At 38.6% G+C, this 22,469-nt stretch overlaps 16 protein-coding genes across 16 annotated transcripts; 7 read left to right on the forward strand and 9 right to left on the reverse strand.

Moving 5' to 3' along the window:
- Nucleotides 1-69: 69 nt before the first annotated feature.
- Nucleotides 70-1,317, reverse strand: M896_051700 (enolase; the record flags this gene model as incomplete). The annotated part of the gene is made up of 1 exon (XM_014708317.1): nucleotides 70-1,317. One exon carries the CDS (start codon nucleotides 1,315-1,317, stop codon nucleotides 70-72), a length of 1,248 nt encoding a protein of 415 aa, XP_014563803.1.
- Nucleotides 1,318-1,373: 56 nt separating this feature from the next.
- M896_051710 (uncharacterized protein) lies at nucleotides 1,374-1,664 on the forward strand (the record flags this gene model as incomplete). The annotated part of the gene is made up of 1 exon (XM_014708318.1): nucleotides 1,374-1,664. One exon carries the CDS (start codon nucleotides 1,374-1,376, stop codon nucleotides 1,662-1,664), a length of 291 nt encoding a protein of 96 aa, XP_014563804.1.
- Nucleotides 1,665-1,720: 56 nt separating this feature from the next.
- Nucleotides 1,721-3,625, forward strand: M896_051720 (dynamin-like vacuolar protein-sorting protein; the record flags this gene model as incomplete). The annotated part of the gene is made up of 1 exon (XM_014708319.1): nucleotides 1,721-3,625. The coding sequence occupies one exon, from the start codon at nucleotides 1,721-1,723 to the stop codon at nucleotides 3,623-3,625; it is 1,905 nt and encodes a 634-aa protein (XP_014563805.1).
- A 72-nt stretch (nucleotides 3,626-3,697) lies between these two features.
- On the reverse strand, nucleotides 3,698-4,486 carry M896_051730 (uncharacterized protein; the record flags this gene model as incomplete). Its single annotated transcript, XM_014708320.1, has 1 exon — nucleotides 3,698-4,486. The coding sequence occupies one exon, from the start codon at nucleotides 4,484-4,486 to the stop codon at nucleotides 3,698-3,700; it is 789 nt and encodes a 262-aa protein (XP_014563806.1).
- Nucleotides 4,487-4,688: 202 nt separating this feature from the next.
- M896_051740 (uncharacterized protein) lies at nucleotides 4,689-5,501 on the forward strand (the record flags this gene model as incomplete). Its single annotated transcript, XM_014708321.1, has 1 exon — nucleotides 4,689-5,501. The coding sequence occupies one exon, from the start codon at nucleotides 4,689-4,691 to the stop codon at nucleotides 5,499-5,501; it is 813 nt and encodes a 270-aa protein (XP_014563807.1).
- A 105-nt stretch (nucleotides 5,502-5,606) lies between these two features.
- Nucleotides 5,607-8,678, reverse strand: M896_051750 (cellular morphogenesis/cytokinesis regulation; the record flags this gene model as incomplete). Its single annotated transcript, XM_014708322.1, has 1 exon — nucleotides 5,607-8,678. The coding sequence occupies one exon, from the start codon at nucleotides 8,676-8,678 to the stop codon at nucleotides 5,607-5,609; it is 3,072 nt and encodes a 1,023-aa protein (XP_014563808.1).
- Nucleotides 8,679-8,772: 94 nt separating this feature from the next.
- On the forward strand, nucleotides 8,773-10,629 carry M896_051760 (Spc97/Spc98-like spindle pole body protein; the record flags this gene model as incomplete). The annotated part of the gene is made up of 1 exon (XM_014708323.1): nucleotides 8,773-10,629. One exon carries the CDS (start codon nucleotides 8,773-8,775, stop codon nucleotides 10,627-10,629), a length of 1,857 nt encoding a protein of 618 aa, XP_014563809.1.
- An 89-nt stretch (nucleotides 10,630-10,718) lies between these two features.
- On the reverse strand, nucleotides 10,719-11,396 carry M896_051770 (cyclophilin-type peptidylprolyl cis-trans; the record flags this gene model as incomplete). The annotated part of the gene is made up of 1 exon (XM_014708324.1): nucleotides 10,719-11,396. One exon carries the CDS (start codon nucleotides 11,394-11,396, stop codon nucleotides 10,719-10,721), a length of 678 nt encoding a protein of 225 aa, XP_014563810.1.
- A 73-nt stretch (nucleotides 11,397-11,469) lies between these two features.
- On the forward strand, nucleotides 11,470-12,936 carry M896_051780 (leucyl aminopeptidase; the record flags this gene model as incomplete). Its single annotated transcript, XM_014708325.1, has 1 exon — nucleotides 11,470-12,936. One exon carries the CDS (start codon nucleotides 11,470-11,472, stop codon nucleotides 12,934-12,936), a length of 1,467 nt encoding a protein of 488 aa, XP_014563811.1.
- A 166-nt stretch (nucleotides 12,937-13,102) lies between these two features.
- M896_051790 (uncharacterized protein) lies at nucleotides 13,103-14,374 on the reverse strand (the record flags this gene model as incomplete). The annotated part of the gene is made up of 1 exon (XM_014708326.1): nucleotides 13,103-14,374. The coding sequence occupies one exon, from the start codon at nucleotides 14,372-14,374 to the stop codon at nucleotides 13,103-13,105; it is 1,272 nt and encodes a 423-aa protein (XP_014563812.1).
- A 64-nt stretch (nucleotides 14,375-14,438) lies between these two features.
- Nucleotides 14,439-16,175, forward strand: M896_051800 (glycyl-tRNA synthetase; the record flags this gene model as incomplete). The annotated part of the gene is made up of 1 exon (XM_014708327.1): nucleotides 14,439-16,175. The coding sequence occupies one exon, from the start codon at nucleotides 14,439-14,441 to the stop codon at nucleotides 16,173-16,175; it is 1,737 nt and encodes a 578-aa protein (XP_014563813.1).
- A 63-nt stretch (nucleotides 16,176-16,238) lies between these two features.
- On the forward strand, nucleotides 16,239-17,270 carry M896_051810 (uncharacterized protein; the record flags this gene model as incomplete). The annotated part of the gene is made up of 1 exon (XM_014708328.1): nucleotides 16,239-17,270. The coding sequence occupies one exon, from the start codon at nucleotides 16,239-16,241 to the stop codon at nucleotides 17,268-17,270; it is 1,032 nt and encodes a 343-aa protein (XP_014563814.1).
- Nucleotides 17,271-17,321: 51 nt separating this feature from the next.
- On the reverse strand, nucleotides 17,322-18,323 carry M896_051820 (uncharacterized protein; the record flags this gene model as incomplete). The annotated part of the gene is made up of 1 exon (XM_014708329.1): nucleotides 17,322-18,323. One exon carries the CDS (start codon nucleotides 18,321-18,323, stop codon nucleotides 17,322-17,324), a length of 1,002 nt encoding a protein of 333 aa, XP_014563815.1.
- A 61-nt stretch (nucleotides 18,324-18,384) lies between these two features.
- Nucleotides 18,385-18,978, reverse strand: M896_051830 (uncharacterized protein; the record flags this gene model as incomplete). Its single annotated transcript, XM_014708330.1, has 1 exon — nucleotides 18,385-18,978. One exon carries the CDS (start codon nucleotides 18,976-18,978, stop codon nucleotides 18,385-18,387), a length of 594 nt encoding a protein of 197 aa, XP_014563816.1.
- A 447-nt stretch (nucleotides 18,979-19,425) lies between these two features.
- Nucleotides 19,426-21,111, reverse strand: M896_051840 (elongation factor 3; the record flags this gene model as incomplete). Its single annotated transcript, XM_014708331.1, has 1 exon — nucleotides 19,426-21,111. One exon carries the CDS (start codon nucleotides 21,109-21,111, stop codon nucleotides 19,426-19,428), a length of 1,686 nt encoding a protein of 561 aa, XP_014563817.1.
- Nucleotides 21,112-21,186: 75 nt separating this feature from the next.
- M896_051850 (putative DNA primase) lies at nucleotides 21,187-22,398 on the reverse strand (the record flags this gene model as incomplete). The annotated part of the gene is made up of 1 exon (XM_014708332.1): nucleotides 21,187-22,398. One exon carries the CDS (start codon nucleotides 22,396-22,398, stop codon nucleotides 21,187-21,189), a length of 1,212 nt encoding a protein of 403 aa, XP_014563818.1.
- Nucleotides 22,399-22,469: the final 71 nt, after the last annotated feature.

A 22,469-nucleotide genomic window follows, 5' to 3' on the forward strand; every position in this document is an offset into this window, starting at 1 on the left:
TTCAATGTTTAATGCAATAAATGTTCGTTTAATTGATTATGCTTTTATTGCAAACATATTTTGGTTTTGTTACACATTATGTCTGTTTTCATTCAGTCTGAGTAATTGATTGTACTTTGCAACTCTTTCTCCACGGCATGGTGCACCTGCCTTAATGTATTCTGCGCCAACACCAACTGCAAGATCACTGATGAAACAATCTTCGGTTTCCCCACTTCTATGTGATACCATTATTTTCATGTTGTGCATTCGTGCAATCTTTATTGCCTCAATCACCTCACTCACTGTTCCAATTTGATTTGGCTTTACCAAAAGCACATTGCATAACCTCTTTGCCCCTGCATCATCAACAAGACGAGAATTTGTAACTGTCAGATCATCTCCAACTATATTAACACTAGCACCGGCATTTTGAGTGAGCCATTTCCATCCCTCATAGTCGCCTTCGTTGAAAGGATCCTCAAGGCTGTATATCTGTGGATAGCTCGCAAGTATTCCAAGATACTTCTTTCCTAGCTCAGAGGTGGAGTATTCATTTCCATCAAAGATGTACTTCCCATCTCTGTAGAACTCGTTGGCTGCAAAGTCAATGGCAAACCTAAAGTTTGTTCTTCCACACATCTCTGATGCTTTTATTATAAGATCAAGTCCTTCTTCAATGCTTTTTATTGGAGGCGCATAGCCTCCCTCGTCTCCTACAGACACATAAAGACTTCCGTACTCTTCTGCGATAAGCTTTCTCAAAGATTCGTAAAGTACACATACAGATTCGATGTTTCTTTCTAAATCATCATACTGATACGCAACCATGATCTCCTGAACACTCATTCCATTTCCAGAATGTGCCCCACCATTCAGGAGATTGAAGTGTGGAACAGGCATTTTCCTATCAAATCCACTAGTAATTGATAAATACTCATCAACACGCATACTAGAAAACGCTGCACACATCTTACAAAATGCCATAGACAGTGCAATCATTGTATTTCCACCAACATTCGATTTGTTTGGGCTGCTATCGAGACTCAAAAGATAGTTGTCTATGCCATTTATATCTGTGGCATTGCATGAAAGCATCATTAAATTTTGTTCCATTACATTAATTTTTTGTATGGCGTGCTTCACTCCTCTTCCATTGTATTCATCGTCTCCGTCCAAAATCACCATAGCCTCCTTAGATCCGGTGGATGCACCAGATGGACAGGATGCCCGGAATGTTCCCATTGATGTCTGAAGATCAACCTCTATTGTCGGATATCCTCTGCTCGTCAATATTGACCTTGGCACTATCTTTGTCAGCACGTCCTTAACCTTCATCTGTGTTTGTTAGGGATGTAATACAAAATGCTGAATTCGAATCCTCATATAAGTGGATGCACAAGGATTGTGAAGAGCACATGAAGTATCTGTATGCAGTTGCAGTGGAGGCGATCAATCTCGAGGATTTACATCGTAGAAAAATAAAGAAGATGAGGACGATGTCTAACAAGTATCAGATTCGACTTGCAAAGCAAATAAAAAGAACAATGTGCATGAAGTGCAACACAGTCATGATTCCAGGAGTCAACAGTGTGTCAAGGATACTCAGACGTGAGAACGGACTGTGTCTTGCGACAAAATGCAGATGTGGGATAGAAAAGGTGATTGTGATGAGAGGAAGGTAGCAGCCATCTCCGAAACTTATTCATCATGTTTCACGGTTTGAATATAAACAAAAATCATGGCGAGTATAAAAATTATGGACTTGCTAATTGAGAAAATCAACGAGCTGCAAGACATATGCATGGAAAATAACATAGCAAGCAGGATGGATCTTCCACAGATAGTGGTTATCGGAAGTCAGAGCTCTGGAAAAAGCAGTGTTTTAGAGAACATTGTTGGGAGGGACATACTTCCAAGAGGAACCGGAGTTGTTACAAGAAGGCCATTGATTCTTCAACTCATCCACAATAGCACAGAAGACTATGCTGTTTTTAACCATGCACCTGACACAAAGTACACTAATTTTGAAGAAGTTAGAAGGGAAATAGTAAATGAAACCAGCAGAATCCTTAAGTCCAAGAACGATGTATCGCCACTGCCAATCACATTGAAGTACTACTCTCCAAAGGTTTTGACACTAACACTAGTTGATCTCCCAGGCTTAGTAAGAGTGCCCACGAATGATCAGCCAAAAGATATATGTGCCAAGATATCTGAGATATGCAGGAAGTATGTATCGAATAAGAATGCATTGATACTTGCAGTATCATCTGCAAATACTGATATATCAAATTCTGATGCACTTCAGCTTGCCAGAGAGGTTGATCACGGATATGAAAGAACAATCGGCGTCCTTACAAAAATTGACCTGATGGATAACGGTACTGATGTTGTTGATGTATTGGCAGGTCGTGTGATATGCCTTAGACTGGGATTTGTTCCTGTTGTAAACAGAAGTCAACTAGACATAGAGAGAAGTAAAGGCATTCAACAGTCTCTGGATGACGAAGAGGAGTTTTTTGCAACACATGAATCATATAAGAGAAACAAAGCATATTGTGGAACGCGATATCTGATATCGAAGTTGCACAATATTCTTCATGAACATATAAGACAGTGTCTTCCTGAGCTTCAAGAAAAGATATCTAATGGGATTGTTCAGGCACAGGCAAATCTTCGGGATCTCGGAAATGTACCTTTGAGTCCTAAAGAGAACGTAATGAGGATAATTAATAGCATTTCAAGGCGGTTCAGTGACATTCTTTGTGGAAATCTTGAGTCTAAGGGAAGTGAGCTAATGGGAGGTGCAAGACTCAGCTATGCATTTAATCACCACTTTGCAAGGTTCATAAGTAAACTAAATGCATTTGACAACATCCAGGACGATCAGGTAAGAACACTGTTATACAATTCAAGTGGATCGTCATCAGTGGTGCTTTTTGGACATGGAGCATTTGAGAAGCTTGCGAAGCAGTCTGTTGAGTCATTTAGAATGCACAGCCTGAAGCTTGTGAGTATTGTATTTTCAGAGCTTGTAAGAATGATTAAGCATATTGTTAGTGTGTCTATAATGGCAAGATACCCGGTCCTTGGCGAGAAGATAATCAGCAGTGCTGTTGCAATGTTAAAGGAGCGAAGCGATGCAACGCATCGGCTTGTGGAGTCATTCATTGACTGGAATACTGCGTACATCAGTACAAAGCATCCTGACTTCATCAAGTGGAGTGAAATGCTACCAAAGGAATATGAAGGTGCAGTGGAAAGCAGGAAAGCAGAGAAGATAGACTTTTACAAGGGAATGGACAATAAGACAGTTCTTGATTCAATTCCAAATGTACTTAAGATTAGAGATGGACTGAGTGGACAGGAGGCAATGGAAATGAATATTATCAAATCAATGGTAGACTCCTATTTCGAGATTATCAAGAAAACTGTTATTGACCAGGTTCCAAAGGCAATTATGTGTGAGCTCGTCAGGAAGTCAGAGAGCCAAATACAGGAGATGCTTTTCATGGAAATATACAATAGAGACGATCTGGATGAAATAGCATCTGAGTCAGAAACAATCAAGACAGAAAGAACCGGGGTTGAAATGACACTTAAGGCTCTTAAGCAGGCATATGATATAATATGTTCACTATGAAGTGTAATATAATTTAATAGTGTAGCCTATTGGGCCAAGAGCTAGTCTTTGACGCACTGATTTGTTTTTATTCTAAATATCTCTTTTTATAACATGCATATCTCTTTTGTAGTATTCTGGATAGTTCTGAAGGTTGTGTAAGACATCATGGAATGGAATTGATATTGCTGAGGAAGCAATTCCTTTATGAATAATGTTAATATTTATGATGTGCAAGTGCAGTCTGAAGTATGTTGGCCTGTAATGAAAAAACAGAAACACATCAGGCTCACCAAGTCCAAAGTACGTTGCTAGTGTGTTTAGTATGTTTTTGTGTGCTCTTATCAGAATGTCTGGACTATTTAAATCTCTTATTGTTCTAAGGTTTTGATCCTTGAATATTGCCAAGATGTGCAGTGTTGCTTTTGATTCCAAGTTCCATTTGTAATCTGGAACTATCATTATTTCACTATCTTCATAAAGCACTCGTTCGTTCATATTTTCTCCGCTTTTATTAACAAGGTTTGCCATCCAATTCGAGCTGATGTGTGAATTATTTTCAACATAATGCAGGTATTCGTTGTATGTCTCAACGATGTGTTTGTTGACAGAGCGATACTTGTTGAGATGCTCCTCAGTAGCTGGATAGATAACTCTGAAGTGGATTTCCATTGGCATGCAAACCTTATATGAATAGTAAATGTCGTTTGATTGTGTTATTTGTTTAGGAAGATGCAATATTTGGTGGAGCAGATGGGCAGAGACGTTTTGGCTCTGTAATATAATGATAGCTTTCAGTTCATCAATCCTTCCGATGTATATACTCTCCCCAAGCTTTGTAATGCTTTCTTCAAGAACAAATTCATGAATTACCTTATCCATGGGCAGGTATTTTATAAATGTTATATGGCACAGGTAATAAAGTGCTTGTAGTTATTTATGCATGTGCTAATAATTTTATTATGCACTAATACATTTGCTTATAATTGTAAGAGCACCAATGGTTTGTTGTTTCTCCTTTTAATCCATCAGTGATCTTGCTGAACCAAAGAATAAAAATAAAAACTCATCCCTATGCATTATCATGGCGATCAGGCTTACGATTAGATACCGGGCAAATGCAATTGAAGCAAATGTTATGGGAACAGACACGCTAGAGATGCTAAAGATTCAAATACAGGAGATGACGGGCGTTTCTGTTGAGTGCCAAGTACTTTTGTTCAATGATAGGGTTCTTAATGACAATAACAAGGAGCTCAAAGAGTTAGGTGTGAACACAGATTGCGTTTTGTATCTGAAGAAGAGGATGGAGATGCAGAGTGGAGGCAAAAAGGAAAATTTCAGTGCATCTATGATGAAGAACCCGCTTGTGAAGAACTTCATGAAGAACCCTGATGCAATGAAAAGTATCATTGAGATGTTTCCTGGGCTCAAGGATGAAATTGAAGCGAATCCTGAGATTCGGATGATGATGAATAGTTCCAGTCTTCAGGAAGAGCTGGAGATGCTTTCCATGAATCCTGAATACATGAACACACAGTTGAAGAATCTCGACATAACCATGTCAAAGCTTGAGAACATTCCAGGAGGAATTAATATGATCAGCAGTATGATTAAGGATGTGCAAGATCCACTATCAGCATCTCTCAAGGACGGAATCATTGGAGGATGCAAGGTTAAAGAGGGAAGAAAGATCGACAGCCCCATCCATGAGGCGATTCCAGGAGGAGGCATGAAGGCAGAAAGCCAGCTTGTAAAATATAGAGAGAAGCTCGCAGAGCTTAAGCAAATGGGATTCAGAGGCACAAGAAGGAATCTTGATGCCCTTATTGCATGCAATGGAGACTTGGAGGGGACTATAATGCGCCTAGGTAAGGAGGATGGCAAAGCATCCTGAGATACAAACACAGATATACATGCTTTATTATTAGCCAGAAACTAGATTTTATATGAGGTAGTAAAAAGCATTGTTGTTTTGTAGCGAAAGGTTTAATCAATCAAGCTAGCCTTCACATCCAACATATTTGGAGTTCATGAGATCAATAAATCTACATACACTGAAAGAACATATTCCTGCTATGTCACAAATTGTATTTCCATTTTTCCTCAACTTAAGGAGATCATCAAACCTAAACGAAACAGGATGTGAAACCAGTATGTTCTGGACATACACTTCAATGCTGAAAAGTAGCGGCGAATCAGAAAGGAATAGAAGGAATATCTCAGACATGTCCAGGCACTCGTACATCTGCGCCAACACTCCCATGCTCATCAACCTCTCTGCACTATACTTGTATGTCCCATATTTTGAATCCCTTACCATTTCATCTGTTGAACTGCTAAATGCAAAAAATGGCCTCTTCTTAATAGCGAGCTTTGTTATAAACGATTCCAAGTAGTTCTGATATAGCTCAATCTTGTTTGACAGATAATCATCTCTGTAGCACAAGTTGTCATAGCTAAGCTTGTTAATCCTTAACTCTTTGCTACGCTCCTCAGACATAAACCTCAGAACAACAATGTCATGTGCCAACATGCACAGCATCTCAGAATACAGACTATGTCTTGTTGTGATTCTCCTGCCTTCCAAAAAGTTCAGATCATCAATTATAGACTCTTTTAAATGATCAATAGTCTCATACTGCACAGGTGGATACACTCCCATAGGCTCTCCATCATTCTTCACAGACTTTTCATTCTTGCGCAGCTCCATATATGCATTCTGCTCTTCTTCGTCAGATTCCTTCACAAGCATCTCAATCAGGTTCCTTCCCTTGCATACTGATATCGCATATATCAGCTTCTTCTTCAATCCCCTTATGAAGTTATCAAGTGCCATCTTTTCAGAATCTTGAGAACACAGCCATTCAGGCCCAAAAATCATAAATGAGAGTGTCTTATTCTTGTCATCTGGAAACAAGGGCAAAGTATCCAAAATCTCACACATCTCAGGATCAAGTAGATTTGTGTTGTTCATAAGCAGAGTTGTGAGCTGATTAGCCGTACTACTCGGCATATACACTGTTGCCTTTTTGACTCTTCCAATATCATTCATGGATTCAAACTGGAAATAATTGTCGAGACTACTCACATTCGTAAGTCTTCTCAGGATCTCGACATATCTCTCACGGCACTTTTTGAAAAACGGATACAAAGGAGAATAGAACTTCAATTCAAAGCTTCTTTTCTCATTTTCAATGTCATTCATGCATGTGTCGACCTCTTCATCTCTCATTCCCTCATCTCCGTAATCCGATTCTTCAAATACAGTAACCTCATCTGTCACATACCCAAGAACCTTAGATACAATAAAGCACTTGTTCCTCAATGCCTTGCTGACAACAAAAGACTCGATGAATGCATCAGGTGCCAAAATAAACGGCATTACAAACTCAGAATAAAACATTCCAGATCCATAAAGCTTAAAGAAATATCTTAGAATGTACGAGACAGACTCCACATTCGACTCAAGGAAGTCAAGAACAGACGTAACCACTCCACGTATCACCATCAATCTTGTCTGGACGGTTTCTCTTACTCTTTCGTTCTCCAATGCCTTATCAACTAGCACATCCTGGTTGAACAGCACTCTGTATATAAGCATCGGATTTGCATCCAGTTCAATATTCTCCAGGTTCCTCACAATGCTAAGAATCCCATCTCGCATTGCAAAGCTGCTATTTGCAACCCTGAAATAGTTCACCATCAATCTATGACATGCCGAGCTTGCTGGTAATTCATGCTGAATAGGAAGCTCAATCTCCTTAAACACCTCGAGTGAAAAAAAAGCACTAGAATGCATCCCAAGTGACATGTCTATAAACACAAACTTGCTGATATCAAGTCCTTCATTCAGAAGCTCCTTACGGAATGTCTCCAACACTAGGCTCACAAACATATATTCCTCCTTCTTCGAACACACATTTGAAAATATCGGAATTACTATGGATACCACAAATGCATCCAGGTCAGAAACATGCATAAGCAATCCAGAGAGATACTTTGGATTATTTCTTAACAGCATCAACACCTTCTCAAACACCTTCGTGTCAATATCATCGCTTATTGGGCTCTTGACTATAATATTACCTACCTCCATCCTGTTCTGTATCATCAGCTTTATCCTCATCTCAATGTCCTTGATCTGCATATCCTTCTCATAGATGCTATCAAACATCTTCGATATCTTGTAGTGCAGGTTCTCAATCTGGTTCTCTTTGCCCATCTCAGGTGAGACGCCAAAAAACAAAAATGCAAGCTTCTTTATAGAAAAGAAAGATGCGTCCTTCCTGAAATATATGTCATCAAAACACTTCTTGTACAGAAATGTTTTTAGAGTCAACTTCACTATCTCAACATACTCTCCACACATACTCATATCTTCTGAAAAAAAACTGCATTCGTTGTCTTCAATAATTGCATCGTATTGCTCCACATCACTCTCAGCCTTTGCTTCATTGTTCTCGTGCTCCATTTCCTCCTTCTTCAAATTCTCCCATAACTTTTCTCCAATCTCATCAAATTTAGGCATCAGCATGTTCTCAACTTGTACATCCGCCCTTGCCATATCATCCTCTGAAAACACCATTCCCCTTGCACTTTTTATGCTTCTCGATATTCCCTTCGAACTCAAAAAGTGTGCAAGCGCATGAACACAATATATCACTTTTGCAAAATTCTTCCCTTCATACAAATCAATCACTTCAAAATGAAAATGTTTAGGCAGTCCCACCTGCACAATCCCATCCAGAAAATAGTTGATGTTGTCTGTATGTCTATACTGAAGAATGCTTCCATTAAACACGCTCTTGACACATCTTGGAGCAAATGCTCTGCACACCTCTGCCAACACCATTCCTCGCTTCATCTCATCCTCAAACTCTTCAAATGTTTCAGGTACATTTACAAATTCTCCTATCCATGTCTTTGCCTCCTCCAGTCTACAAAGATACTCATATGCTTTTGTGTTTCTTCTTTCCATATCCATCTCCTCTGATGTCACGTGGACATCTGTTCCAAGCCTTTGATGCACATTGATGCTATTTCTCTTAAGCTCTTGCTTCCTATTTTCCATGGGTGAAAAAAACCTGTGACATTTATGCAGGTACGCCTTTAATCCATCATGTACACATGCATTACTTTCAATTCCATCCGTCAATGCCCTTGACATGCAGGAGTTACTCAAAGGTTTGATCAGCTCAATATTCAAGAGTGGAAGAGTGACACCTTCGCCTCTTCTTGTTGAAAGTGCACTGAAACACACACGCATATCCAATAGAACCATTGATGAAACATACCTCGAAAGACTCATCAAGGCAAGATCATATAATGCATATCTGATGTATCGAAGAATGTGCAAAACTGATGCTGACAAAATAATGTTCTACATAATCATAAAGATGTCAAACTCTCAATCTTCAATTGTTGATGAGTTGAATAGAAACCTCAAGAAAGGTGCATTAGGATTTGAAACATCATATTTTACAGATTGTGGAATTGGATATCTTAGAGATAAGATAGATCTACACACATGTACAATTGTTTTCCAGGTGTACCAGAATGCATGCATTTACAAAAAGTTGAAGTGTTTACAATCGTTCCATTCAAAGGCGCATTCTCAATTCTATAAGGTTGTTAGAGAAGAGCTTGAGAAGTATGAATGCGCTGTAATGGCTCAGGAAGATGAACTACTTGAGTTCTATTCAGGAATGTATTCTGCATATATAAAGCTGCAGATCATTCATCAACTCAATGAGTGCTTCACAGATTATCCAAAGATGCCATTTGAGTTTTTGAAGCCTGATATGTATTCAGGTCGTGATTTCTATAGAAAAGTGCTTGAATCGAGCTTTTTGCACATCAACAGGTGCTTGAATTCATTTGTGTTCCGAGGTGAATTTAGTGATGATACAAACGAGTTTTTTATTTGTAGAAGCATGTCTGTGAATCCATGGGACGAGTTTACGGTTGATTTTGGCCTTGTTCCTAGATTTGTGCCCAACAGTGTGGTTGAGAAAATACTTTATATAGGTAAATGTGCATTGCTTGTTAGAAAGTATAATGCTGACAGTATAGATAAGATACATACATCTGAGATTGATAGTTATGCCGAAACAAAAGGAAATCGCATGTTTGGAATTGAAAATATGTCTGTAGATGGTGCCTGTGATACACATGAAGGTTTGTACAAACATGCTTGTCTTGACATACTCAGCCCTGGTTTAGCTGATGATGTTGATTTGGCTCTTGATATATCCAACAAGCAAGTAGAAAAAAGGTTTTTGAGAGACATGAGAATCTGGAAGCATATAGATGGAGCAAGAAATTGCTTTCTTTTTGGAAGAGGCGACTTTATAGAAACGCTCTTCATGTATTTAAAGGATAGTAAAAATCTTAGCAGCAAGAGTTTCAGCTATATTCTTGACATGGCTGTTAGGAACACATATGGACAAGTAGATGAGTTTGCATCTGGTCTGGGCGTGTACATTGCTGATGAAAAAAATAGATATGAGAATTTTGCGCTATTTAGCCACGTGGAGTATCCTGCAAATATGGTTATCACAAATGAGTGTGTATTGAAGCTTGTGATGATTTTTCAGTTTCTTTGGAAGCTTAAACTTGTTGAGCATCTTGTTCTGAAGTTATCGGCGATGGAATTGGAAAAGCCCACAAGGATAAGAATTGCATTGTATACAAGTTTGGTGTATAAGATAAGTTATTATGTATTTGAGGAAGTTATTTCGTTCAGGTGGAGATTTTCATTGGCTGGTGGAGAAATGCCTTTGAATGATTTGAGAAGAGGTGTGGAAAAAACACTTGATGCGATTATTTGCCAAAGCCAGATTGAAGGAGGAATAGAACGAGTTCTTGATTCACTGAAAGATTGTTTGATGGATGCAGGCACAAGAGTGTGTTTATTTGATGACTCGAAGATACAAAATGTGCTTTGTGAAATGGTTGAGAAGTCAGGGAATGTGTTGATTGGAACATCACTGTCAGATCTTAGGAAGTATGTGATTGTGTGAGTTTATGGACTATAAAGGATGGATACACTAATTGAATTGGAGTGTCTCTGGTTCATAATAAAAGATAATATTATACTTAGATTGATTTATTAAAGCTCTGTAGGCTCTCTGTTGTTGTTTATGTCTAGCTCAATTCGTGTATCCTCAGGTAGTGGCTTAATCCCTGATTCGATTATTGTGACTTTATTTCTTGGTTCATTTGTTTTCCTGTCGATGGAGACCAGCTGTTGAATTTCCTTCAGAATATCGAAGCTTTCTTGCCCAATGATTCTGCCAAATGCAGTGTGCTTTCCATCAAGATGCTTCTGTTGTCCAAAAGTAATGAAAAATTGTGATCCATTTGTATTTGGGCCTCTGTTTGCCATGGAAAGAACACCTGCTGTATCATGTAGTATTTTTGAGTTCTCGTCTTCAAATGGTATCCCGTCTTTATATGTTGAAATGGAACCTGTGCCATTGCTGTTGACAATATCACCTCCTTGCATCATGAATCCAGGAATGATTCTGTGGAAGATGCTGTTTTTGTAATGCAAGGGAATCTTATTGAATTCTTCTCCTCCTTTTACAAGGTTATAGAAGTTTTCTGCAGCAAGTGGCGTGTTTTCAAAATCAAGAATAAACTGCATCTGCTTCTGTCGAATCTCTTCATTTCCATTCTCATCAACGACTGTATATTGTATGTTGAAATAAGGCGTGCCTTTATACAATGATGAGGATGCACAGACGATGGAGAGCATTGATGCACCTAAAATAATCATTATGCGCATTAATGGGCTAAAACCTGGATATTGCATAAATAAACAATGAGGTAATTTAATTTTTTTGTTTGTTGACACCCAAATGGCAGAGCTCTTAGGTTACGAGAAGTTGGCTGTGCTAAATGAGACAAGCGCAGATTCAGCAAAGGCGATGCTGGTGTTGTTCAGCAAAGGGAAGGATGGTGTTAAGGTACACATGGACAGTGTTGATTCCAAATACATGGATTTTCTGAATGGAGTTGGAGCCAAGGGAGCAGCAGGGGAGACTTATGTGTATCTTGGAGAAGACAAGAAGATGGTGGTATTTGTGGGGCTTGGATCGATTGATGAAGCTGAAGATGAGCTTGAGGTAAAGAATGTGTCCAGGAAGGCAGGCGCACTTGCATACAAGGCTGTTTCGCATCTGAAGGATGTCGAGATTGCACTGAGTTCTGAAATGATGTGTAAGGAGGTTGTGTCTGGGATAGTTCTTGCATCATATAAGTACGACTTTTTGGACTCTGAAGAAAATAAAGGAAAGAAAGTAGCGATCAATTGTAAGTGCCCGAAGATTGAAAAGGCAATAACGATTGGAAATGCTCAAAACTTTGCAAGGTTTCTGGGAGACACGCCTGCAAATCTTATGAATCCAACGCTGTTTGTTGAGTATGCAAGTAAGTACCTGAGTCAAAAGAAGAATATAAGGATGGAGGTGTATGACCAGAAGTTCATGAAAGACAGTGGAATGAATCTATTATTAAGTGTGGCACAGGGATCAGTACAGGAGCCAAAGTTTTTGGTTGCAAAGTATCGTGGACGAGGAGGAGATTCAGTAGATGTGTCATTAGTGGGTAAGGGAGTATGCTTTGATTCTGGAGGGATTTCATTGAAGCCATCACCAAAGATGAACCGAATGAAAGGAGATATGCTGGGAGCAGCATCTGTGCTGAGCGTGATTGGACTTGCATCTGACCTTGGGATGAAGATCAATGTGGACATTGCAATACCTCTTGTGGAGAACATGCCGAGTGGCACGGCTACTAAGCCTGGAGATGTGTATGTTGGAATGAATGGAAAGAGCGTTGAGATTGATAACACTGATGCGGAAGGAAGGCTTATTCTGGCAGATGCACTTGTATATGCACAAAAGGCAAATCCATCGTATATATTTGATGTTGCAACACTAACTGGAGCGATTTGTGTAGCTCTTGGTGACACATACATGGGATACTTCACAAAGGATGATGAGCTGTCAAACATGATATACCAAAGCGGTATTGAGGCAAACGACCCTGCATGGAGGATGCCGCTCTCTAAGTTCTACTTGCAGCTGATGAAGTCAAATGTGGCTGATTTGAAGAATACTGGGGAATCTAGGGAAGCAGGGTCATCAACAGCAGCAATTTTCCTGAATGAGTTTGTTGAAAAGAAGTTTAAGTGGGCACATTTTGACATTGCAGGAGTTTCTGAAAGCAACGGGAATAAGGCAGTGTTTGGAGAAAGCATAACTGGATGCTCTGTCCCAATTCTGATTGAGATTATTGAGAAACTGTCTCAGAAAATCAATTAAAATCTTGATTCTAAATATACTTAAATCAATGTATTTGTATAAGATATTATACACTGTAAATCACTTTATAAATCATGCATTCAATGAACAAAGGTTATAGGAAATGTGTTTAATTAATCCTTTTGGATTTGAAATGCATAAACAATGTTTTAATCCTACTTCATTTTTATTCCATAATTATTGACCTGATGATTTTCTCTATTTCTTTCATTGCATTTTCTATGCATCGTAGCTTGTAGTCTTCATTTTTCTGAACGAAGCTGTCCATGAGATAGCAGAAATTGCATCCTGAGAATTTAAGGTTCTGGACAACAAGCTTTATGTAATGATCTGCTTGATTCGAATTGAGCGATTTATTGAATATCCTGTGCTCAAATGCCTTGAAGCACTCAATCAACTGTTTTTCTATTAATAAAGTGACTCCACTTCTCCTTATGCTCGAGATTGTTTCTAAGTCTCTTATTAGTTCATCCTGCTCATCAAAAAACTCCTTGAAATATGCAAACACATCTGCAATCAATCCATCAAGGGTTTGTATTTGGTTAATCTTGCGCATTCCATCTTTAAATCTGCTTTCAAGAAAGGAATACAAACACACCGATGCATCGTGTTTGGACTCTGTAAGCACAGAAAGATACTTTACAATCTCTTGCTTGCTGTAAAACATCATTTTTGATGGACAGCCTCCAGCAAACTCATCTGGATTCAGAAGTTCGTACTGCTCTGTAAATGCAAGATATTCAATCATTTCTTGATCAACGATCGTTTTACCTGTATCTTCATGCTTCTTTTTATACTTGTATGTTAACTCTTCAAAAACCTTGAACGTCTTTTCGACGCTTTTTATACTGCTGCTAAATTCATATGTTGTGGGATCCACCCTTACTCTAAGAATGCCATCCTTGATGTCCATGCGCACAATTGTATAGCTGTATGCATTGAGCAGTCTGTATTTCCTGAGTCCCTGCTGCAGTATACCTATTAAAAGAATATCGTTCGTAAGAACCAATATACACTTCTGCCCACACTTTTCCTTAAATGTGTTAAAATGAACAAGAAATCGCTCATCGGTGGCAAATACGCCAGCATCCTCACTGAAGCTCTCAATAATAGCCCTGAATTTGTTGACCTGCTCCTTGTCAACAATTACGTCTTCCTCGCATACACTTAAACGGGATCTAAGGAGCTGTTTTGAAAGATCAATCATGTTTGAAATGACCACGTATGACTCTTCATATGCATCAAGAATATCGAGTAGAGCGTTGCTATTCACTAGGAATATCTTCAGTATCTCAGTGTCTATCTCATGATGGACTTTGGATGCCTTGTATTTTTCTGCTTCAAGTAGAAACTCCTCATATCTCTGTATTGTGTTGTTCAGGTATGTTTCTAAATCTAATGACTCATACCTTGATATTCTTGAGACCAGATCATTCATATAAGGGTTTAAAGCTCATACGACCGATTTGTTTAATATCATTCATTCATGCAGTATCCCTTAAATGAAAAAGTTTGATCAACAGCTAATTGAGCATATTCTTAAGAAGAGGTTTTTCATAGCACAGTCTGCACACATATATGGTGGAGTGTCAGGTCTCTATGACTTTGGACCACCAGGATTGTCATTGAAAGCAAACATGTTGTCTTTGTGGAGAAGACATTTTGTGGTTGAAGAAGACATGTTGAAGATAGACACAACGGCAATGCTGCCATACAGTGTCCTGAAAGCGAGCGGACATGTGGATAAATTCTGTGACATTCTTGTGTTTGATGAAGAGTCTGGAGAGTGTTTCCGTGCAGACCATTTGATTTCTGCAGTGTTGGAGAAGATGGAGCAAACCGATGAGGTTATTAGTGACTTGAGAAGAGTAGATTGTATGACTTGTGAAGAGGTGGATGCAACAATTGAGAAATATGACATTAGAGGTACTTCTGGAAACAAACTCAAGCAGTCTCAGCAGTTTAATCTTATGTTTGGAACAAAGATAGGATATAAGGGAGACCAATGGGTGTTTTTACGACCTGAGACAGCACAAGGGCAATTTTTGAATTTTAAGAAGCTTTATGAATATAACAATGAGAATCTACCTTTTGCATCTGCATCTATTGGAAGAGCGTATAGAAACGAGATCAGCCCAAGGGGTGGGCTAATAAGAGTGAGAGAGTTTGAGCAAGCAGAGATTGAACACTTTGTACTAGAGGATGAAAAGAATCACCCGAAGTTTGCATCGGTTGGAGGCCTTGTGTTAAGACTTCTTTATGGAGACAAAGATGTAGAAATGGCATTGGGAGATGCAGTGAGACAGGCAATTGTGTTTAACGAGACTATTGGATATTTTATTGGAAGGACAGCGCTGTTTTTCAAGGATCTCGGGATGGATATGAGCATGGTTAGGTTCAGACAGCACAAGAAAGATGAAATGGCACATTACGCAAAGGACTGCTGGGACGCAGAAATATACACTTCTCATGGATGGGTTGAATGTGTTGGAATAGCAGATAGGTCTTGCTATGATCTTAAGTGCCATGAGGAGATGTCTGGCATTAGCCTGAGGAGCAAGCGAAGATTAGCCGAACCCAGGGAAGTTGATGAATGGGTACTGAAGTTGAACAAAAAGGAATGGGGCCCTAGAATTCGAGAAAAATTTGGAGAGTTTGAGGAGATTGTTTTGTCGACCTCCCAAGAGTTTATTCAGAAAAATTTGGTTTGTTCAGAAGGAAGATCATATGTTAGATTTCAATATGACGGACATGATGTTGATGTGGAATGCTTGAGAAGTAAGAAGATGGTGCATGTTGAGAATGTAATTCCAGATGTGGTAGAGCCTTCGTTTGGAGTTGGGCGCATCCTTTATGCATTGATAGAGCATTCTTTCTATTCAAGAGAAGATATGAAGCCTGTATTTAGATTCAAACCAATGGTTGCGCCTATCCAATGTGCTATTGGATATTTGATTTATTCTGATGAATATTATGAACATATTATAAGGATAAAGAAGTATTTGTCTGAAAAAGGATTTGTAGTGCAGGTTAATGAGCGTTCATGCAGCATTGGCAGAAAGTATGCATCATGCGATGAACTTGGGATTCCGTTTTTCATTACTTTTGATCCTGGATTTGCAAGCGATAGGATGGTGACGATCAGGGAAAGAGATAGCATGAAGCAGGTAAGAGTCGATGTTGATGACTGCCATTTGATTGTTGAGGGATACATCAATGGGAAAACCAAATGGGATTAAACAATCTTTTTAGATTCTAATCAAAGTGAAATAATGTTTTGGATACAGTCCCATTGATAAATCATGGCGCGAAAGCATAAAATAGTAGCGGTCGTATTGTTGCTTATAGCGCTAGTGATAGGGACGTGCATTGCAATAATAAGCTCTGCAAAGCTGGACAACAAGGAAATGCATGCTGACGAGAGTTCATCTGTGTATGAGTCAGATCTACATGATTGCAGATATAATTTGATACATAATACAAAAATAGATAATGAAAATGCAAATGCAAAACCATTCAATCTGTACAGAAACATTGAGGAAGAATACAGCATAGAAGCGAGAGAAAATCCAGAATGCAGGGAGAGCCATCAAGAGATACCTGATAAATATCCTGATTGTCAATCAGAGAATCATACATCCGAGATGGCTTGGGAGGATCAATTAATATCAAGAAGGAATCGACTGATTTCATTTAATACAAGCAAAGGCACGTACGGAGAATTTCTATTCGTAAAGCTGCGAAGTGTTATCAAATCGATTATTAATGCTAAACCATCAGAAGAAAGATGCAAAATGCATGGTATTAGTTATGAGCAAGGCACTCTTATTTGTCATTATCTAAAGCATTTACAGTTATTTGTGCAGAAACCTATGATTGCATACGATGATGCATTGAATCCAATAGGAGTCTACGATATATATGCCACTGCGATAGATTGCTTTACAGGACATAAACTTACACAATATCACAAAAAAAACAAATTAAGCAATTCAGAATATTCATATTTTGCATACTTGCAATCTTTTGTAGATGAAAGATTTGATCGGATCCTTGGAGCATATACAAAGAGTCCAAATACAGATATAAGTCTTCGTAGCCATATTGTCTACGTATTGCTTGATTACATATGCAATTTCTATACAAATGCAAAGAAAACACTCAATCTTCTTCAGGCAAAGATAGATATCGAGAAAAGATATGCAAAAGGAGAAGTCCCAAATGGATTCGAACAATCAAGAAACTATTTATATGAAGATATTTTCGATACTGTCAGGCCAATCCATTTTGTCAATAACAATGCAGAGATAGTAAAGCCAAGCCTGCTTTCTTGATGTATATTTGATATAATAAACCAATATTTTAAATATTAAATTCTGAGCTATTTAGCTAATATCAAACTTATGCATTGAAGATGATGAATAAAGTCTGCACAGGTCCTCTATGCTCTGTGGATCTAGAAGAGAATTTTTGCTTGTATGAACAGCCCGAAGGGCGTTCAAAGAAACATCTATGATGTGCTCCTCGCCATTAATGTGCCAAGCGTTCCATCCCATCTCCTTGGCTTTATTCACATTGCTCTCAGAATCATCAAAAAAATGAATATTCTCAGGCATATCAATGCCTAGGACACGCATGACAAACTCATAAGATACATATTTTGGCTTACAACAGAACGTAGAATCATACTTTCCTATGCATATTACAGCTTCAAAGCAATCAAGAAGACCCATCTTCGTAAGAATGTTCTCTGCCCTATCTCTTGGTCCATTTGTAAAGCAACATCTCCTCACATTGCTCATAGACAACAAAAAACTTCTCAAACTTGGATCAGGAGAAACATACTGTAAATAATCAAACTCAGAAAGCATTTTCCAATACTCTTCAAGAGAGATGCCTCCATATTCATTAAACATATGCGAGTAGAGATAAGACATCGACATATACTTCTCAAATAGATCATACGTTACTCCTTCTTTCAAAGAAACATACTTCTGTTTCAAAAACATTCTTTCCTCCTCTTGAAGCCCATTAGATCTATGATACAGCGTATCATCAATATCATACAAAAACAGCACTTCTCCACCTATTCTTTTCAATCCAAGGCTATTAACTTCTTGCCCCATTTCTATAAAAACAGGCATGCTAAAGCTTCTAGCATTCATGATTTCATATTCCACGGGTATATCCTCATGCATCACTCGATCATTAATTACCTCCTGTTGCCCACACTTACTCTCACATTCTTCATATTCTCCAGAATAAATGCACTCACCGACATCGCCCTTTCTTCCTTTGATAATAAACCTCGTTCCTTTCTTCAATTTCTTTACTCCATTTCTAATCACTTTACTTGCTGCACGCGTGATCCTTCCAACCACGCCCATCTATGGGGTATCAAAATCAGTTCAACTCATATCAACAGCAAAAAATACACAAGACATTCATTTATTTGTCTTTAGACTTACTATCCACATCCATAAACGATCCGCTCCGCCATTTAAGCCCGGCTTCAGACACAGCCTTATCTTCATTGACAGAAGTCGAGTCAATCGCAGAAAACCCAGACTCTTCCACATCTCCTGCATTCTCTTCTTCCTTCAATTGCTCTCCAGCCTCTTCATCTACGATTTCAGCCTTTGTCTTTGTGTCTTTGCTTATATAGCATCTTTTATGTGCCTTGCCATAACATTCACTGAAATATCTAGACACAACCTTCTTTACATTCTCAACCATCTCATCAAGTCGGCTTTCATGCTTGTCCAAAAAACCTTGTATATAAAATTTGTATACAAATACTGCACCTGTGCATGCTGGGATCGACATCCAGACAACAACCATTAGTTTAAACAGCTGGTAAAACGGAACAATGTTCAAAACAAACGAAAACATGTTGTCAATCACAAGAAATACAGAAATCATCATAAAGCACTTGCTGTATCTTCTAGAAAGGCTCTTGTCATTCTTAGAGGCTTTGAAAGCCTGAAGAACATTGTGAAAAACAACTAATGCCACGCAGACATTAACTATTTGCTTAATCATCTTTGGGGCTCTGCATATTTGTTTTTAAATACACACATCGTGCCATTCCATATTGACTCCTCTTCTTAATCCATCCCGTCGCTTCGTTGAAATACACAAACAAATCACATTATTTATCAGGTTACACACAATCAATTAGAAAACGGCTACACTTTGATTAGTTGTGCAGAAATCATATGTGTTGCTTCATTCAATAAAATTGATAGGGCACCTAACACTCACATTAAACATATAAGATACTCAATTCAGGTATCTATGGACAAAAAGAAATTCCAAGAAATCAAGCAACATCTTGAATTGCTCCTCACGCCAGAGCATTTCAGAAATGAGCTTCCTCAGAATAAGAAATGGACAATCGACTCTTCAAAAATGCCAGAAGACACAAGAAAACGGTTAGAATCCCGTACAAACAACATATAAATCAAACAAATTTAAATAAAGTCAAGATCAGTCACCCAGCTTTTGCTTGTATTCAATCACATCTCCATAAAACCTCTTAATGCTGCCTGATTCGCACACATACACTTCTTTGAATACCGAGCTTACAAAATTCAGATCATGGCTTACACACACTACACACCCTTCAAACCTTCTGAGGGCATCAGCCAATGCATCAATAGACTCCATATCCAAGTGATTTGTAGGCTCGTCAAGAATTAGTAGATTTGGTTTCATCCCATTTACCAATGCAAATCCAAGACGACTCTTTTGTCCTCCAGAAAGAGTTCCAATTCTTTGATTGTCAACATTCAGTCCAAAAGATGCCAGTGCCTTTTTACTCTCTCCTAGAGTATAGCTTTTCATCATCAGATCCAACACCTTCTCATTTACGTCAAAATTATCCACGTGATGCTGTGCAAAGTATCCTACCTTCAAATGCGAGTTCTTCACTACACTTCCTTCAGCCTCCTCGAGCCTTCCTGCTAGTATCTTCAAAAATGTACTTTTACCTTGTCCGTTGCTACCTACAATCACAATTCGTGAACCTGAATCAATCTTCATGTTCAATCCAGAAAAGATCATTTTTGTATCGGCTGAGATTGGCTTACCATAATGAAAAGAAACATCCGAAAACTCAACAAGCAGTCCTTGGCACGGCGTTGATAAAAACGAAAACTTTATCACAGGGTCTTGCTTAGGCGGTACCAGCACAGGCATCTTTGCAAGTGCCTTTATCTTGCTTTGCGCAAGTGATGCTCTCTTTGCATTATATCTGAATCTATCAATAAATGATTGCATATGCTCTCTAACCGTAAGCTGATTCTCATACTCTCTCTTTATTGAGGCTATCTTTTCACTTCTTTGCTTCACAAAGCTTTCATAATTTCCTTTATATACATCTATCTTCAAATCATTCAGATGCATAATCATTTCCGTGGTGTTGTTCAAGAAATTTCTGTCATGTGATACAATAATAACTGTTTTTAGCTCAGATATCTTCTTTTCAAGCCAGTTCAGTGCCTTGATGTCCAGGTAGTTTGTAGGCTCGTCAAGAAGCAGAAGATCAGGATTCATACTTATTGCCTTTGCAAGATGAGCCCTCATCCTCCATCCTCCGCTTAAATCCTGCATGTTCTTTGCAATCATCTCCTTATTGAATCCAAGCCCATTCAGTATCCTTCCTGCATTCACTCCAACAAACTCCTCAACTGTGGCATCAACAAACGAGTCCTGCTTTATCATGTATATCTTGAGTCCCCTCGGAATCCCAAACTTCCTTTTTCTGATCGCCTTCAAAAGAGTGGTCTTTCCTATTCCATTCCTTCCAACTAGTCCATACTTGCGTCCCTGAATAATACTGATCGGCGAATCCCTAACTATTTCTTTTCCTCTAACAGACAAGTCAATCTCAAAGCACACGTCTCCAATAAAGTCCTCAGAATCCGTGCTTTCCCCAGATGATTCGGACGAAAAATAATCCTCAGTGCCACTTACACTCTCCTGTACCTCTACACTTATTTTCCTTTGTGTAGACTTCATTGAAAACGGTGTTTCTAATGCAATCGCATCCTTTTGATAGTCTACGTCGTACTCTTCCATCCCAAGCTCTTTAGCCTCTTCAGCAGACTTGAAAGGATATTTCTCAAGCTTCTTCAAATACTTCAGTTTAAGAGAGTAAACATTCTCACTCATTCCTATATGGGTTTCATGCAATCTTTTACATTGCTTCAATATTGCACATTTTGTCCAGAAACCACGACATAAGTTTCATCCAGATGGTTGCTTTCCATCTCCTTCTCCTCGGTATTCAAAGTAATATTTCACTGGCGTCGTTATTATTCTTTCTTGTCTTTGCAGAACTAACTTTTCAAGAAACTTTGTGCATTTGCCTCTAAATGTGTCTGCTTTCATAACATCTTCAATGTCAATCTGATGCACTTGAGCCTGCTGCCTTACATATGCTTCATTTTCAACAAAAGGGCAACTGCTTACTCTCAACTCATTGACTGTATTCGACATCTTTGTACAGTTGAAGCATGTGTAGTTTGCACGTTTGCCTTCAAGTCCATAATTGTGCCTTATCGAATAAAGATAGTCCTTACTAAACGTGTCCTTGTCAATGCTGAACGAACTCCGGAAAAATTCTATTGAATCATAAACACTCATTCCACAATCTTTCAGAAAAAGACAAAGTATTTGTCTATCATTATACTTCAAGTGCTTGTTACTTTTTAGCTTCGCCATTATGTCTTGAATGCACAGAGGGAAATATCTTTCTGAGGTAGATAACGAAAAGCCAGAAACATCTTGCTGTCTTGTTGGTGTACTCACCATTACCTCAGATAGAAGCCTTCCCATCCTTTCATCATGGTCCTTGTGGAATATATCCTCTAGATCACACATTTTCATCTCTAAATGCATTCTGAACTCATTCACAAGGAAAGACCGAATGCCTTGATCATCTAATCTGACATACCCATTCTCAAGTGTAACTGTCCTCTTACCAACAAGATCAATCACCTTAGTAAAGTGTACAAAAATATCCTGAGGTATTTCATTCTGAACATGCTTTGAGTCTGGATCATACATACTTCTGGCACTTACAAACAATGCATCACCAGTAATATCTACTTTGTTCATGCAAGGCAGTACAGTGTTCAAAAAAAACTCATTGGCTCCTGACACATCGTTTGTGAGTTTTGCACGAAAAAGATTTGTCTCTGCATTTACAAACCACGTGCTTGCCCATTGTGTCTGTGAATACACCATCCTACACAAAAAGTGCGAAATGACATCTTCTGACATGTTTGTACCAGCTCTCATCTTTAATACCCGGTCTTCATCAACACGCTTCAGAATCAGCGTTCGCTTCTTTACTGCCTTTGATAACTCTTCATAAGATACATATTTGCTTTGGAGAGTAGTGTAGAATGTGAATTCAGGCTTCTCATCTGCTCTTGAAACCTTCAACTTCTTCATCAGGACGCATAAAACTAATCGAAAATAACATCTAACAACCCAGGGTTTTATTCATCAATCCAGTAATTGAG

The sequence above is a fragment of the Ordospora colligata genome (assembly GCF_000803265.1).
Source record: "Ordospora colligata OC4 chromosome Unknown contig_05, whole genome shotgun sequence".
NCBI classification, from domain to species: Eukaryota; Fungi; Microsporidia; family Ordosporidae; genus Ordospora; species Ordospora colligata.